This window comes from Lepidochelys olivacea, assembly GCF_965140295.1.
Source record: "Lepidochelys olivacea isolate rLepOli2 genome assembly, chromosome: 1".
NCBI classification, from domain to species: domain Eukaryota; kingdom Metazoa; phylum Chordata; order Testudines; family Cheloniidae; genus Lepidochelys; species Lepidochelys olivacea.
The window spans coordinates 217,989,878-218,006,348 of record NC_140411.1 but is presented as its reverse complement, the minus strand read 5'-3'; the positions used below and the strand labels follow the sequence as shown (position 1 = coordinate 218,006,348).

Sequence of the window (16,471 nt, the reverse complement as noted above, 5' to 3'; positions counted from 1 at the left end):
GAGACTGTATTCCAAACTATGCGACGCAAGTGATACCTAGTGAGGGCCCGACTCCCCAGTGCACCATCATCACTCATCAGATTTAAAGGGCCACATTCACTGTGTGCTCTGGCTCTTGTGCTGCTCCGGTGAAGCAAAGCAGCCATAAGCCCGCTTACTTTGCATCCCTGCTGGAGTGGTACAAAGCAGACGGACTGCACCAGTGAATGTGACCCTGAAAGTTCAGCCATTTTAAACTTATCCCTGCATGAAAAGAGTCAGAAAAAGCAAATATTGTTTCCTGCTGGCTGAGTTCACAGACTGAATTCACCTCCTGGCTGGGCAATAGAATGTTAAGTTTCAGCCCCAAAGTGAATTTTCTCAGAAGTTCTGAACTAACTGAATGAGGGGGTAGTAATGGGAGAGAGACACTGGCGGGAGGGGGGGTAGGAGGGGAGGGAAGTGGAGACCAAACTCGATAAGAGCTGCTGTAGGTATAAGGCTCAGGCAAAAGCCAGCTTGGCTTGGAGTGGCACACGCAGAGGCACCCCAAGCAAGGAGGTGGCAGACTGTCCAGAGCCAGGTCACACAGGAACCAGTGAGATCGGCCCAGCTGGAGCACAGGCTGGTCACAGAGCCCGCACTGCCATGCTGACTGGTGTTCGGAGCTCTGCGGGTTTGCCTACAAGAGCACTGCTTTAAAGCCCTTCAGTTGCGACGCCCTGTGGTACCTATCTTGCAGTTCCCAGCACAGACCCCAGAAGCAGTGGATTCAGGAAAGTTTCAGAATGCCCTGTCGGACAGCAGCGAGAGGCCTCGTGGAGCCACTGTTACTAAGCCCTTCAGAATGAGCTGGCTCTTAGGCTTGCTGAGAGCAAGTTCTTAGAATGCATGTAAGTGGCTGGAGCATTTCTGTGGCACAATTCACAAGTGGTCGGGGTGGGGGCTGGAGTGGTACATTTCCCTAGACTAGACAGAGCTGTACTTTCTCTCTCCTTGGGTGATTAGTGGCAACCACTGTAATTAAGGTTGCATAATGGGTTCTCTGAGAATCTACCACTCCTGCTGGCCTCATTTTCCTTTCCTCATAAACTTTCCGAAAGTTTGCCCTTTGGGGCTGATGTTTTCCAGGCTTGGTCTCCAGACAAAGTGTCTTTATTTATTTATTTTGAACATTTGAAGATGTTCTGGGTGCCAGGGACTGCAAGGACAAAGGTGTGAAGACCAGAATGGGAGAAGGGGAGAAAGGAGAGGTGAGTTAAGCCAGTTTCATTGGCAGAGCACAGGGGAAGCAAACTGTGCCACTGTAATGTAGCATTCACATAGTTTGTTCTGCATCCGTACCATATACTGCACACAACTGGTAGGAAAGACCCTACACAAAAATAAAGCTGCATTGTACTGAGACTGGAATCACAGCCCAAATCCAGTAGGCCGAAGGGATGGGCCTTTGTATTCAGACCCAGATACGCCCAGGCTTACAGTGAACAGTGACCCTGACAATTCAAGTGCTGAGGAGAAAGCTATACACCACTGGATGTGGGCTCAGATCCTGACCCCTTAAAGTATCCAGTGTTTTCCTGGCCCATTACTCAGATCACTCTTCACACATCTACACCCCAGACAATCCTGAACTGGATTTTTGTGCCTAGAATGGATGAATCCCAGACAGTTGCTCCTGCTTCCAACACCCCTTGCCCCAGCACAAGTGGAACCCTTTCTTACCGTATTCCTCCACAGTAAAGGAGTGTTCTAGATTGGTCCCCGTCTCTTTTTGCACCACCACGTTGTAGGTGCCTTGAATGGGCTCGGAGGTGAGGGGGAAGGAGAGCTGGGTGAGGCCCCCATTTAACTCCACCTCTCGCCACTGGTACACACGGTTCCTCTGCGGGTCCTAGAGGTGAGAAGAGCACAAAGTCCTAAGACAGGATGACTCTTAACCTTTCATTTACAGGCAGGGTGTCTACACAGCATGAGGCTGCAGAGCAGGGCAGTTGCAGTCCAATGTTTGGCAGAGATACAGGATATATACGATTATCTCCCTCTCCTATAGCTGAGGTTAGGGCACCTGGTGGCCAGCTCTGTACTTTCCCAGTAGTCTGTAAGGATTCAGTCAAGTCCTGTGCAATCAGCGTGTGATTAAACAGCCAGCTACCAGCACAGTATCTGTTCCATTGTCTGCCCACCTGATCAACATGCCCACATGCATATGGAGTGGACAAGGAGGATGGGAGAGAGCAAGGCTAAGAGACCAATGCACAGACGGCAGGATGTGATGAGTTTTTCTGTGCCTGGGAGTTTTAATGTTACATTTGCAGTTCAAGAAATGGCAACTGCTCTGGCTGAGGACTGAAATATTCAGGTTACCTATGGGGCTGAGAAAACCCTCCCTATGCACACATGTGGAAGGCAATGGGCTCTGGAAATGCTAATCTGGTCTTAAATATGTAGTTGTTTGGGCTACCTCTCTGGTTCAAGCAACCAGTATATCTTTGACCAGTATAGCTTATCCCTGTATGGGAAGGGGAATGATCTATGCCAGTATAAGGCACTTCTATGTTGGTATAACCGGGCCCATGCTAGCGGCTGCACTGGTTTAACTATTTTGGTATAAAATCCCACCCCTGACTGACACAGTTAAACTGGAATGAAATCTGTGTGCAGACCAGGGCTCACTTTCACAAAAGACCCTTTTCAGGCTCTTTTAGGCATCCTAAAGAGGCAGAAAAGGCCACGGGCCCATTTTCCCCCTTTGCAGGTCAGGTTCCAATGTTGTGCTGCAGCTGAGGACTGAAATATCTAGTGTGATCCAATGCTGAGATGATCCAATGATCACCCAGGGTGGGTGGGGTGAATGCAGGACTCTATTTCCTGTTCCCACAGACTCACCTTTACTTCCTTGCTCTGAGCCCCCTAGTGGCCGCACTACCCATTCACAATGAACACCGCATTGCACACCCCCTCTGCTGTGGAGCACGGGAGTCTCCCCAGCCCCACAGCAGTCCCAGCTTTCAGCTAGCGGCCGTGAGAGTAAAAATCAATGTGCCACTTACCTTGATGAAGACCAGTGGAAACTGTGGGGAAAACAAGGAAAAGCAGAGTTAGAAATACAGGTCAGACATGCACTGAGCTCATCTACCCTGTTCAGGGGACTTCTGTGTCTCTGCATTTCCCTCTGCCCCTTGCTCTCTGTTACTCAATGAGAAACTACAGTGGGGCCTTCTAATGTTTTAGAGCCTGAACTGGTCAGTTTAACACAGCTGTGAAATTAAACACTTCATTTTGCATTTAGAGGATTCAGGGTAAACATTTCAAAATCACCTAAGTGAGTTAGAAGCCTTTTTCAAAAATGATTTAGGCACTCGAGGCCAAAATCCACAAAGGGATTTGGGTGTCTAACTCCCACTGATTTCAATGGGAGTCAGGCACCTACATACCTCTGAGGTCTGTGGCTTAGGAGCCAAAGAGCCACTTTCAGTGAGACTTTGTAAAGGTGGCAGATTTGTAAAGGTATTTAGGTGCCTAACAATGCAAGTGGAGTTTCCAAGTGCTGAGGTATCTAGTTCCCCACTGCAGCCAATCGGAGTTAGTCTCCTAACCTGCCTATGTGCTTTTGAAAATCCCACTAGGCACCTACCTACAGCTTTAGGCACCTAAATCCCTTTGGCAATCTGGCCCAAAGTGCCCAAGTCACTTCAGAAAATGGGACTTGGGTTTCTAAGTCACTGAGGCACTTCAGAAATGTGCCCCTGAGTGTGTAGCCATTTGGAAAGTCGCTGGTTTCCAGGGCTTTGAGGTGGCAACTCAAATCTCTGTGTCCTGCTCTACGGCATCAGGCGGGGCCTGCTGCTGGGATGTCTCCTGAGGGACCTCTGCTCCTGCAAACTCGCAGTGAGGTTGTGGAGGGGGGTCAACTAGATCACAGTGTACCATGTGCAGGAAGGTGTGACAAAGCCAGGTGTAGGGGTCTTGAGGCCCAGTCACATGCCTTCCCACAAGACAGAAGTGATCTCCTCAGGGCCTGACTCACTGCTGGCCCACCCCTGGTGCTGTCACTCACACCCAGTGCAAAGTAAGGCACACAGAACAAGCCTAATTTGACGTTTTATGCCCACTTTGCTCTGGTGTTAATGATGCCGCAAGTTGTACGGCACTGGGGAATCAGGCCCTTAGGATGTTCCTAAAGCCACCGCTGAAAGTCTCTGATTTCCAGTCCTATCAAATGGAGAAGCCCAGTGCTTAATTAGTACCAAGGCTTGCCAGAGCAGAGCCCCTGCACCTCTAAGCTTGGCGTTCGTAGCCCTGGCACCTCTGGGCTTACTGTGTCAGTTATGAAAGTAAAAAAAATGCTTGAGCCCCAGCACCTAATTGCTTGAGCTTCTTTCATTACAAATTCATTTCACATCTCTTTCATTACAAATTAAGCTCTGGAGAAGCCAGTTATTACTCGGCATGTGGAAACCAACAGCTTCTTTTTGATAGTTAATCTTAGCAATTCTGTTCACTTCTCTGGTAGTGTTTTATGTTTTCTTGTGATCAGATGAAGTGATCAGACTCTCCTTGTTACACTAGCCTGCTCCTTTACTTTCAGAATAATGATTTGCCTCTGCAGATTCATCTGCCCTGCTGTTCATTCCCTCTGCCCTGAAATCCTGTTTCCTATATTCAGAGAGCCCAAAAGGATGCCAAAAACAGAGGATTATGATTTTTAAGATGTAACAGAAGATGGAGGGAGGTTCTTAGCTCCACCAACTGTGGGCAATTTATCATGTAGTCCTCCTTCAGCTTTTTCTTTTCTAGACTAAACATTGACCAATTCTTTCAACCTTTCCTCATAGATCAGGTTTTTGAAAACTCTTGTAAATGTTGTTGCTCTCCTCTGAACTCTTTCCAGTTTATTCACCTCTGGCAAAAAGATCCTAACAGGACAATTTTCACTCCCTGCTCCAGGGGCAAGATGAATCTCTTTCCCAAGTATGAGGAGAAGAAAACACTGAGAAGATTTTTGAACTTCCCCCCTAAAACTCTGGAGATCAGATGGTTAACATTGCTGGACAAAAACTGAAGGTATTATTGGATAAGTTTAATATGATACCTGTAAATGGAAGAAGTGTAGGGACATTTCACATAAATTTAATTGACTGCTGGGAGTGATAATATTATTATCATCCCTGTGTCATTCGTCATTGTAGGGATTTCTCTGTAATTACAAATGATGTGCTCTTTCTAGTGAGATTTTTATTACCCACGGGTGAGGATGCCTTAATTACCCCTTTGGAACAATGTGGTTGTAAACACTAAAGCTCAGCCATTCCTGACAAATTATCAAGGAGATTGGAAGACTCTGATGTTAGATTTCTCGGAGACATCATTATTAAGTCCTTGAATTCCTCTCAAATTTGTGAATCCTATGAGTTGCTGGTAAAATCCTTGCAACCACTTGTCTCTAAACAAATTGATTTTGCTTTTAATTATTCTAAAAATGCTTTCAAAGGTAAGTACACTTGGCTTGATGCAGACCGTGTGAAAGAAAACACAGCTCTAGCCTGTCTAGCTAATAGGGTAAAATGCAATCCGTCTCCTAATTTACTTCATAATTTAATAGCTGCCAGAAGACAATATAAAGGTTTATTATATCAGAAAAAACAAGACTATCTTAGATCCTTGTGGAAGGAGTTTGAAGCAGCAGCTAAAACTAAAAATTCTTCCACATTTTAGAAGATGGCGGCCACGGGTTCTGGCAGATAATCTCTGAATGATAAACCCCATATTAATCATGAACCTTGGATAGCATATTTTGGCCAGATCTTTAATGATTCCCCTCAACCAGTTTTTAAATCTAATTCTACCATAGTTGATGCAATGAGAAATCCTCTCTTTGATTTACCACTCTGGCTTTCAGTACAGTACAGTGAAGTACACTCATTAATTTTAGCCCAACAACGGAAAAAAAGATCCAGCAGAAGATTTTCTCCCTGATGAAGTTTTTCAGGATAATCCTAATTGGTGGTCTCCAGATTTGGCTAAATTATTTACTGTCATTAATCATACCGGATGGATTCCGTCTGGCTGGAAGTTCACTATTATAGTTCCTATTTTTAAAAAAGGGGACAGAAAGAATTCTGCTTCATGTAGACCTGTTGGTCTGTTAGATGTGGCAGGGAAGATTTAATGCAGATTTTTACTCTCTAAACTTGAAATATGGGCTTTAAAGGCTAATTTACTACACGAAGAGCAGTCCAGCTTTAGGTCTGGTAGAGCCACAGTGGGATAATTATTTTATTTTATCCTACATGATTTATAAATATAGTGTGGTTAATGGTAGTAGTTTACATGCTGCTTTCATAGATCTAAAGATGGCATTTGATTTTATTAACCAAGAAAAACGTTGGGCAAAATTAAGAAGGATGGTAATCGATCTAACACTTTTGCATATTTTGGAGGCTCTACACCAGCGCAATATGGTGAGGTTAAGAACTAAAGCCAATGGAGAACGTACTGTTTTCCCTATTTCTAGGGGAGTATGCCAGGTTTGCTTTCCAGTGCCTCTCCTTTTTAATGTATATATTAATGAGGTGGTGATGTTGTAAAGAAAGATGATTTTTCTCCCCTGCAAAATAAGAGTAGATCCATTCCAGTATTGTTATATGCTGATGGCATGGTTGTATTATCGCAGCATCCAAGAGGCCGCCGGTGGTTATCTTGTTTTTTTCCATTATTGTAACTCTCAAGACCTAGCTCTCAATTATAAGCCCAAAGTCATGATTTTGGGGAAGAACAAAACAAGTCTTTGCTTTTACTTATTTAGGGATAAAGTTTCATCATTTAGGCCACTGGTTTCCTTATCATGAAGACTTAAAAACAAAAGGCCCTTAGCTCTGGCTAAGGGGTGCTCTGTTTAACCTGCCCATATGCTGGGAACAGAGCTGCCCCAGTGCTAAGAATCTTTATGCAAAAATAATGTTGTAGATGATCGATGAGGCTGAAGTTTGATTGAGGGGCCAAGTTTCGGCCTTAGAGATCATTCAAAATAATTTTTTGAGGAGACTTACGATTCTCCCGAATTTTAGCCCTCCTTTGTTTTTACGTGCTGAGGTGGATGGTTTTACTGTAAGTTGTAGAGCTTGCATTGCTTTTCTTAAATTTTGGTCTAAGATCTGTACTCTTTTAGATAACAGATTGCCCCACTTTTGCCTTCAGGAGATGGGGGAACAACCTATGCGCTCCATATTGCCATGATAGAAGACCTTCCAATTTATTATACATAGGCTGGATTTTTCTATGACTCACTTATTGTCGGTATCTTTTAATCAGTCTAATCAACTACTCAAACAAAGAATGACAAATATTACCTAACAAGAAGATCTGGCTGTGATTCATGGTTCAAAGTTTGTCTTTTGGTTTTCTACTTTGAAGATGGCTCATGTTTTTGAACAGTATTTGACTGCATTATGAAATCCTCATTTTATGTAAGGGATATACTCAATTAAGATGCCAAACCATGGAAATTGCTGTCCTTACAGGTAGATATGGAAAAGTTCCTTCACATCTTCAGTTTTGCCCATATAACTCTGGAGCAATGGAAGATCTACCGCATTATCTTTTGAACTGTAGATTTTTCCAGCTTGATTTTACCTCTTTTATATAAAAAGAATTTTTATCACCATCTCAAAAGGATAATGTTTTTAGTTTTTTCTCAATCCCTGGTAGTAATCAAATCACTGGCAATTTTTGCCCTTTCAGCATTGGGCCATGGAGGAGTGTTTTTATTAGGTTCTAATTAACCTTTTAAGGTTGTATATGTTTTAGATGATGTTGCTGTTGTAGACTTGTATGTTTTTCTTTTTGTATTTGCACAACTTATGTTTAAATTAAACATGATTTGATAAAATTGCCAAAAAGTTTTGACATTAGCCAGTTTTACATTATAATAAAGCATGATTCATATTATGTCCTATGTACATTCTGTCAATGAAGTTGAATGGGGTGTAAATCATGGTAGAATCTGACCCTTATGAAGAAGATGTGGGGAGTCAGAAGGCATCGCTTGCTTTACACAGTCACTTTTACGGCTCTAGATGGATGTCAATAGAAATAAGTTCCTCAGGAATCACAAAGGACTTTAAAGGGGTCATATCAGCGCTCACCATGTCAGCCATGGAAACTGATCAGCGATCAGACCTACCTTCTCATTCCGAGGATGGAAGTCTTCGTCCAGAGAGACGATCCGAAATAGAACTGCAGAGGGCATGATTGAGAGAGGAAGAGAATTTCACTGTCAAGCTTGCAGTCGCTCACCCAGGGACCATCAGTCAATGAGGCAGCTGCTGTGTGTGTGCCTGGCCCAGATGCAATGACCGGTGGACACATGGCAAGGTTAGATGCATGCACCACATTCCCCCAGCTTTGTGACTGGTGGGGAGGCAGTGGGAAGGCAGGTTTACTCCCAGCTGTACTAACTTGGTGATGACTTGTGGGGTCTCTGGGGAGGCAGGGAGGATTTCCTGCTCTGTATATAATTTCCCACCCGATTCCCTATACCTGTTTGTCCCGGTTTGTAGATGGGTTTGTCCGTCTGGACAAAGACCAGGCTCTCTGAGTTCTTGACCAGCACCGATTTCCGGCTCCTGAACTCCAGCGTCGGCCCCTTCACCAGCACCGTGAGAAACGCTGCTGATGAGCTGCTGGACTTTGGAACCTGGAGAACAGCAAAAGAGCTGCTGCCTTAGAGGCTCTCCCTTCTGCACTGAGCCTTTGGAGGCTGGAATTGTACACGGAACCCAACAAAAAGGTCACCACATACCTACCAGAATCAGAGATTGTGGGGTCTGGGGAAAGAAAGCCAGGCTCTGCCAGTCTCACCTCACCCTCATTTTGCAGGACTCTTCTCCTCCATCCCCACTAATGTCTCCTCTACGCTGCCAGAATATTTGCCATGATGGGCCTCCAGCACCTCCTCCAGAGGAGACGGTGCCTGCCACCCACTGCCATCCCCTCCCAACCAGGAGTCTCTGACTCCTCCACCCCAGTAGCTCATATCTTAAGAACTTCCCCCAGTGTCTTAGTTTCAGCTTTTCCTTCTGCCCATCACCCCTTGTGCTGCCTCTTGCCAAGTCTGGGGGTCATTTCTCTTCCCTCATTATGCTCCTTCCTCAAAGGGATTGATGGACTGTGATCGTGTGCCCCCAGCTGTGGATCCCAGTGATGGAGGAAAATGGGAAGCTACATCTGATTAATTACTTCTGTGCTGGGTCCATTTTCTTCTACTGTCCCCGCAGCCAGCCTTGAGAGCTGCAGGGAGAAATCCTGGACGGGCTCCTGGGAGAGGCACAAGATGAGCTCATGGACGTCAATGGTCTCGGGGAACTTCTCTAACCCCCTCCCTCCATGGCTTTCTTTCTGGTCTCACTCAGAGGCTTGTGGAGCCCCTTGAGAAACAGGAGGCCAGGCCGCAGCCGTAAGATCAGCACTGACTCAGAGAGAAAACCACCCAACAAAGCCAGCCACACTATAGCCTGTAGCAGAACCTCTCCGAGCATTGTGCCGGGCACTGAGCTCAGCACCGACTGAAGATCACTCCTAATGAGTCTCATAGACTCATAGACATTAATGTCAGAAGTGACCGTTATGATCATCTAGTCTGACCTCCTGCACAATGCAGGCCACAGAATCTCACCCACCCACTCCTGCAATAAACCTCTCACCTATGTCTGAGCTATTGAAGTCCTCAAATCATGGTTTAAAGACTTCAAGGTGCAGGGAATCCTCCAGCAACTGACCCGTGCCCCATGCTGCAGAAGAAGGCAAAACCCCCCCAGGGCCTCTTCCAACCTGCCCTGGAGAAAAATTCCTTCCCGACCCCAAGTATGGCGATCAGCTGAACCCTGAGCATGTGGGCAATATTCACCAGCCAGATACCCAGGAAAGAATTCTCTGTAGTAACTCAGATCCCACCCCATCTAACATCCCATCACAGGCCATTGGGTCTATTTACCATGAATAGTTAAAGATCAGTTAATTGCCAGAATCATGTTATCCCATCATACCATCTCCTCCATAAACTTATCGAGCTTAATCTTGAAGCCAGATAGGTCTTTTGCCCCCACTGCTTCCCTTGGAAGGTTGTTCCAGAACTTCACTCCTCTGAGGCACCCACAGCACTGCCGGCAGGAACTGTGGGCTTTTCCGTGAATGTCTCCTACCTGAGCCTGTCTCCGTTTGTGATTTCTGATGGTGTCAGGCCTTGCAGGGGTTGGTCCCAGGCTGTCACTCTCTTACAGACTCAGGTAATAAACCCTGTGGGGGTCAGAGACTCACCGTGAACGGGATGCACTTGAACACGTCCTTCTCCGACACCACGTCTGCGATCAGGCTCCTGTTCGCCCCGGCGTATTCCAGCGTGGCGCTCAGCGTCACAGACTCGTTCAGGTGGGTCAGCTGGATACAGACCTTTTCAGGAACGTTGGTGTGGATCAGAAAGGGCACTAGCACCATGTACTGCCTGGGAAGGGGAAGGGCACAGGTCAGAGAGGCGGGGATGGGGAATGGAGAAGGTACTGATGAAAGGGCATGGGCTAGTGTGACAGCCGAATTCCGACCATCCATCCACACTGTAATTTATACATACAGGATGGTGAATTTCGTTTTGTTTTTGTAACATACTAGCTGGTCTGCTCAGTCAGCCAGGAACCCAGGACACCACCTGGAGCGAAGGAACTAGTTCTGTGCTAGCAGCGATTGCTGTCCAAGGGCTGTTTGTTCAGGCTCCCAGCAGGGCGTGGAGATGGCTTGAAAAGTTCCAGGCTGTTAATTGATGTTTGTGTATCCCACAGCCCCTCGCTGTATTATCTGAACAGCGGGGAGGGAGCTCAGATGAAATGCTTGTTGTACCTCCATGGAGACTGGCAGGCAGTTACAGAGGAGTGTGGATCAGGGCTTTTAATCTAACCCCCTCTCTAGCTGTCTGTGGATCTAGGTGTCACCAGCTGCCCTCAGTAATGGAGAGATACAAATGTAGGGATGGCTGTGTGCGATGACATCTGAATGTAGGGAATAGCCATTGTGCTAAAGGGGCAGCGAGGCCTAGTGACAGGGCTTTGGCTGGAGAACTCATTGCTATTCCTGGGTCTGTCAGTGACCTGGTGTGTGCTACTGGGCTTCACTGCTCTGTGCCTCAGTTTTCTCATTTCTCCTGAAGATGCTGCTTCCACACCCCCCCGCCCTTCATGTGCATGGAGATCTTTGGATGAAAAGTGCTAGCTAAGTTCAAATGTTAATGAGGACTTTACCCAGCTTGGCTTGCCCCTCGCCAGCAACAGAGTGATTTGGGCTACAGAAGGATATTTGACTGTCCATGGGTTCAGCCTGCTGACTCAGAGCAGAGATGCTGGCAGAGCGTCACTGCTGGGAGGCTGGACATGCAGCAGTGTGAAGCCCCCTGGGACACCCAGCTTTCTGCCAGGAGGTTGTTCATCTTGCTGAGCCAAGATTTCAAAATGACAAAGTCAGGTAGGAGTAGCCTTAACCTGGCTCTGATTAAATTCCTCTTCGCCCTTTGTTAGGCCTGAGCCAAAGCCCATGGAAGTCAAAAGGACTCTTTCCATTCCCCTGACTGGGCTTTGGATCAAGCCCTGTGTGATTTTCTATCTTCAATCTCAGCCAATAAAGGCTGGGGGCTGATTCTCCCCCGCCTGACACCTGGTGCAGAGTGAGTGCAAAGGGGGCCTGAAATTGGCCCTTCTGCTCTGGTAGCATTTTACATCCTCTTTGCCCTGCTGTAAATGGCGATACAAAGAGCAAGGCCATAGAAAGCCAGGGCCTATGTTTAGCGCTGCCAAGTGTCCTGCCTCGTGTGTGACACTCACCCGTTCGGCAGCCTGTCACATGTCCCTTCAGCTCAGCTGGATTCTCACACATCAGAACAGAAAACTCTGCACACTACCAAAACCAGACACTGCTCCAGGGCTTAATAATTTGTGCCAGGGCTTGCCAGGGCTGAGCCCCGATGCGTCTAGGCTTGGCAGTTCATTGCCCTGGCACCTCTGGGCTTGCTGCATCAGTTACAAATGTAAAAAAATTGCTTGAGCCCCGGCACCTAATTGCTTGAGCCCTGGCATTTCTTTCATTACAAATTAAGCACTGCGCTGCGCACACTTCTGCCTCTGGGGTGAGGATGACAGAATGAACAACACGTGACAGTCACGTTGCATAACACTCTAATGGCAGGCTCGCTGGTACTGCAGTGATTAGCACAGTATGAGATCCTCAGTGAATAGCTGAGCCGTAAGAAGGCAGCAGGCAGTTTCCTGCAGTTGCCCCTTGGCTGCTACAGGCGGCTGTGGCATTTGCTGAGCAGGCAGCCAGGTGTCTCCTCTCTCCTTGCTGGCTCAGAGCAAGCAGCCTGGAGGTGATGACAGAATGTGAGAGACCTGATACTGGCCCCAGGCTCCCCCCAGGACAATTCCCCAGACACTGTGACCTGAACAGCCCAAAGCATCCCAGGAGTTCCAGCTCCAGCAGCCCTGCCGCTCAGTAACAATAACCCCAGCAGCTCCGCATCTGACACCCTTGGGCACCTGCTACCCTAGCCAAAGCTGCCAGGTTTTGTTGAGCTTCCTGGTGAACACTACCCTTTTCCTCCTCCTCTCCTCCCCATAGGGTGACCAGATGTCCCGATTTTATAGGGACAGTCTTGATTGTTGGGTATTTTTCTTATATGGGCTCCTATTACCCTCCACCCCCTGTCCCAATTTTTCACACTTGCTGTCTGGTCACCCCACCTCCCCACCAGCTTGGGGCAGAGTATGCCAACTGTAAACTAAGCATGTATGCAAAATACTCACTAATATGCCGATTACTTCATTAAACAGTTAGCATGAAATGCCTCATGAAGCAGAATCAAACTTGTGACTGTGCCTCACATTCTGTTCTTCCCTTGCCCTCTCAGCCTGCACGGACTTCAGTCTAGACTGAGAGAATGAGACTTGACGCAAGGCAGGTCTCGGTAAGACAGATGGAGAGAGAAGAGCGGGGCCCCTCCTGTGCAGGAGGATGCCACCAAACACAAAATGGCAGCGACTTCTGCAGCACAGAGGGGTCTTCTCTCCATTTAAAGGTGCAGGACGCAGACAACATATCTGACCAGACACAAGCTACATGCTCAGAATGGAACAGAGCTGGGTGTAAAAAGTCTTGATGAAACTGTTTTCTGTCAGAAAGTGTAGTTTAGTCAAAATGGAACCAGTTTGTGGGAACATGTCAAGTTTGCCCAAGGGCCTGACAGAAAAATGATAAAACAAATTGTTTTGACTCTCTCATTTCAATAACATCAAAATGTTTCATTTTTCCTTTAATATTCTGCTGTAGTATAATATTTATATACATTATAATTATTCAATATTATCATAACAAAATGTTGTGACATTATCAAAATGAAACATTTCTATGTTTCTGAATCAAAATTTTCTGGAATTTCCTTTCTCTCAAAATTTAAACTGCACGTTCCGATTTGGAATGAAAACAAACTTTAAAATGTCAGGCTTTCCAGTGGCATGGCAATTCCAGCTTCCAGCGAGCTGTAAATTGTCTCCCTGTTCTGTATTTGTATAAAGCCTAGCACAGTGGGGGCCCTGATCCATAACTGGGGTGCATAGGCACTGCTGCGACACAAACAAACAATTCTAAAATGGCATTCCTTGGGTTAAGAGATCTGACATCGGAGTTTTGGGACTAGATCCATCCCCGCTGAATCAAGGCAGCATAAATTGCACCTGCTGATGTACACTAGTGCGGAGGGATGCTACATCAGGAGAAGGGATTGAGCACTGGAGGGTAAACGCTCTAATCTATGCTGGGCTCCAGGGGAAGTCTCTGCCAGTCGACACTGCCAAAGGGATACCCTGAGTCCTCCCAGCTGGCTATACTGGCTATACCCCCTCTTCAGGCCCCTCAATGGAGGCGAGGTTGCAGCCAAGTTGCTAGTTTGCAGTGCCCCAGGTGGATATTCCGGCAGAATGTGCCACAGCCAGGGTCTGTGCTGACAGACAGGAATCTAGGTCACTGACTCTCTTTGGGAACAAGCACAGTCTGTGGCTGCCAAGGGAAGCAAACTGGCTTTAAAGAAGAAGAGAAAAGAGAAACACTTTTCTGAGCTCTCCCTCACAGGCAAGGAAACTGGGGCCCGTCCACAAAAGGTACCACAAGGCAGAGGACATATTGCCCATGCAGCCGCAGGGAGAGACAAACTCCTGAAGATGTCTAGGTAGGGATACAGGTAGAGAGAGCTGTGTGGGGAGCCCTGGAGTGGAATAGCGAGTGGGGCTGCAGGGCAGGTCTGAGTGGCATTGGCAGCGCTGTGAGGGGGATGAAGGAAAGAAAAGAGAAGACAGCACGAGCCCCCTCTGCGTGTGCAGCTTACGGTTCGGTGGTGGGTGACGTGTCTCCAGGGAGGAGGAAGAGGAGCAGCAGGAAGATGTTCGGGCCTCCGGGCAGCCTGTCCTTGCCCATGGTGCAGAGCGAGGATGGTGAGTGAGGCAGACACACAGCCTTGTCCGCTGGCTCCCTGCACCCTGGCTGTCCGCTGGGTCCGCCCCTTTATACCTCTCTCTGCAAACAGCCCCCCCGGGAGGGGCAAGATAAGGGCAGGGGGCCAGGACCATCTGGGAAATGGAGAGAGGTATGTGAGGAGGAGCCAGAGCCAACAGCTCTGACTCATGGCACAGAGACTGTCCCTGGCCAGACCCTGACAAACTGGGTGGGGGGGGGAAGGGTATTTATTGGAGGTGTTCATGTGAGACACTGTCCTGTGTCTGAACCATTCACCCCCATCCCCTCTTTGTATCACTCCAGCAGCACTCTGCGGTGGTTGGAGAAGCCCTTTAGCTCATTACTGGGCCAGTCCAGCATTCTGTGGGGACTGGAACAAACTCCCCAAATCCTGCCCAGTGTTCCCAGAGAAACCTTTCCTGTTCGTATGCTGTATTCCACTGGTATGATAGCCAGCTACTTCCAGTAATATTTGGTACACATCACAGGGGATGCTAGTGAGAGACCATTTTGTGTACCATGGCATGTGTCAGAGCTGGCCATGGGGATAAAAGTGCCCTTTGCTGGCTGAATGAGTGGAGCTGCCCCTGTAGGGGTGTGTTTGTGCCACTGCCCTTGTTAGGAGTGCATAGAGCACACTTGCTCGTGTCCACAGCACTAGCTCTAGGCATATCAGCGCCCTCAGTTGTTCGAGGGAGCGGGACTGCTTCCTTAGCTCCCCAGGAAGCTGGTGCTAGTTGTGAATGGTCTCTTTGCAGCACAGTAAGATTGGCACACTGGGGCGCTAAACAGAGGAAGAAAAGTCTTGTGAGAGAAAGTTGAGAGAAGTGGGTTCATTTCTCAGCCCTGCCACCGATTCACTGTGTGACTTTGGGCACGTCCACACCCCTCTCTGTGCCTCAGTTTACCCATCAGTAAAATGGAGGTAATGATCCTGACCCACCTTGCAGGGGTGTGTTGGGCTCAACTGACTAATGGTTGTCAAGTGGTTTAGGATCTTCTGATGGGAAGTGCTATAGAAAGGCAAAGGAAGAAGCCCTTTGGGGGGCATATGGGAAAATAGAAGTCAGACATTCTGAAGATTAATCCCTTACCCCATTAGGGAATTAAGATCATTCAGGGAGTGTGGGCAGCCCCTGCCCTACTTCCACAAAACGGAGATTTGAAATACTGGGGAAGCCTTAGTCAGGGAAGGATGGATCCTATTGAGATCCCCAGCAGACCTGGGAGAATGAGTAATTTTTCAGTTCCTGACAACCAAAAGTTTTCTAAACATTTACTGAAGTGAAAGGTTGAAAAAAATTGTTTTGGCTCAAATGAAACATTTCATTCACCCTGAAAGAAAACATTTCATTTTTATGTTGAGTCTTTTTAAATGTTTTTAAGTATTTTAAAAATAAATTAAAGGAAATTTTGAAAAGCCCTAACCCTCCCCCCGCACCAACCAAAACAAATCCAAAAAATCCAATAACACGTTAGTGGAAAATTTCAAAACAAAACATTTTCTTTTTTTTGTCATTTGGTTTAAGGTTTTCCCCCCAAAAAAATCCAAACTAATTTGCAAAATGTTTTGCTGTTGCCCAAGCTGCATTTTTGCTGCCAAAAAAAGAGACTTTTGTAAAAAAATGCCACTCAGCTGTAATCCCAGATCCACATGGGCCCAGCTCTCGTCACTTCCAGTACAAACAGTTGGAAAAGTTATGCAATTGGCTGTGGGTGATAACCCAGCCTTCACCTCTCTGTGGGTCCAGGAGTGGGAAGTGAAAACATGTGAAGAGTTAGTACTTTAAAACTCCTTGGACCACGGATTCAGAGGGTCCTGTCAATGAACAGGACAGTGAGTTAATATCCCCTGCACAGTCCCCTTCATACTGTCCCTCCCTTTATGCTCAAAGGAAATTTTTAATGCCCCAGCTGTCAGTTCATAATGTCTGAGAATTCGGGGATC

At 47.0% G+C, this 16,471-nt stretch overlaps 1 protein-coding gene across 1 annotated transcript in view; it reads right to left on the bottom strand.

Annotated features, from left to right (window-relative positions):
* The window catches only part of LOC311526016 (alpha-2-macroglobulin-like), a 57,746-nt gene extending 43,190 nt beyond the window's left edge, over positions 1 to 14,556 (bottom strand). The window contains exons 1-6 of the mRNA XM_084638623.1: positions 14,396 to 14,556; positions 10,297 to 10,480; positions 8,521 to 8,677; positions 8,165 to 8,217; positions 3,033 to 3,053; positions 1,705 to 1,873 (exon numbers count right to left, since the gene is read on the bottom strand). Of these exons, the coding sequence (XP_084494749.1) occupies positions 1,705 to 1,873; positions 3,033 to 3,053; positions 8,165 to 8,217; positions 8,521 to 8,677; positions 10,297 to 10,480; positions 14,396 to 14,484 (673 nt within the window). The 5' untranslated portion in view covers positions 14,485 to 14,556. The remainder of the gene's footprint in view (positions 1 to 1,704; positions 1,874 to 3,032; positions 3,054 to 8,164; positions 8,218 to 8,520; positions 8,678 to 10,296; positions 10,481 to 14,395) is intronic.
* Positions 14,557 to 16,471: the final 1,915 nt, after the last annotated feature.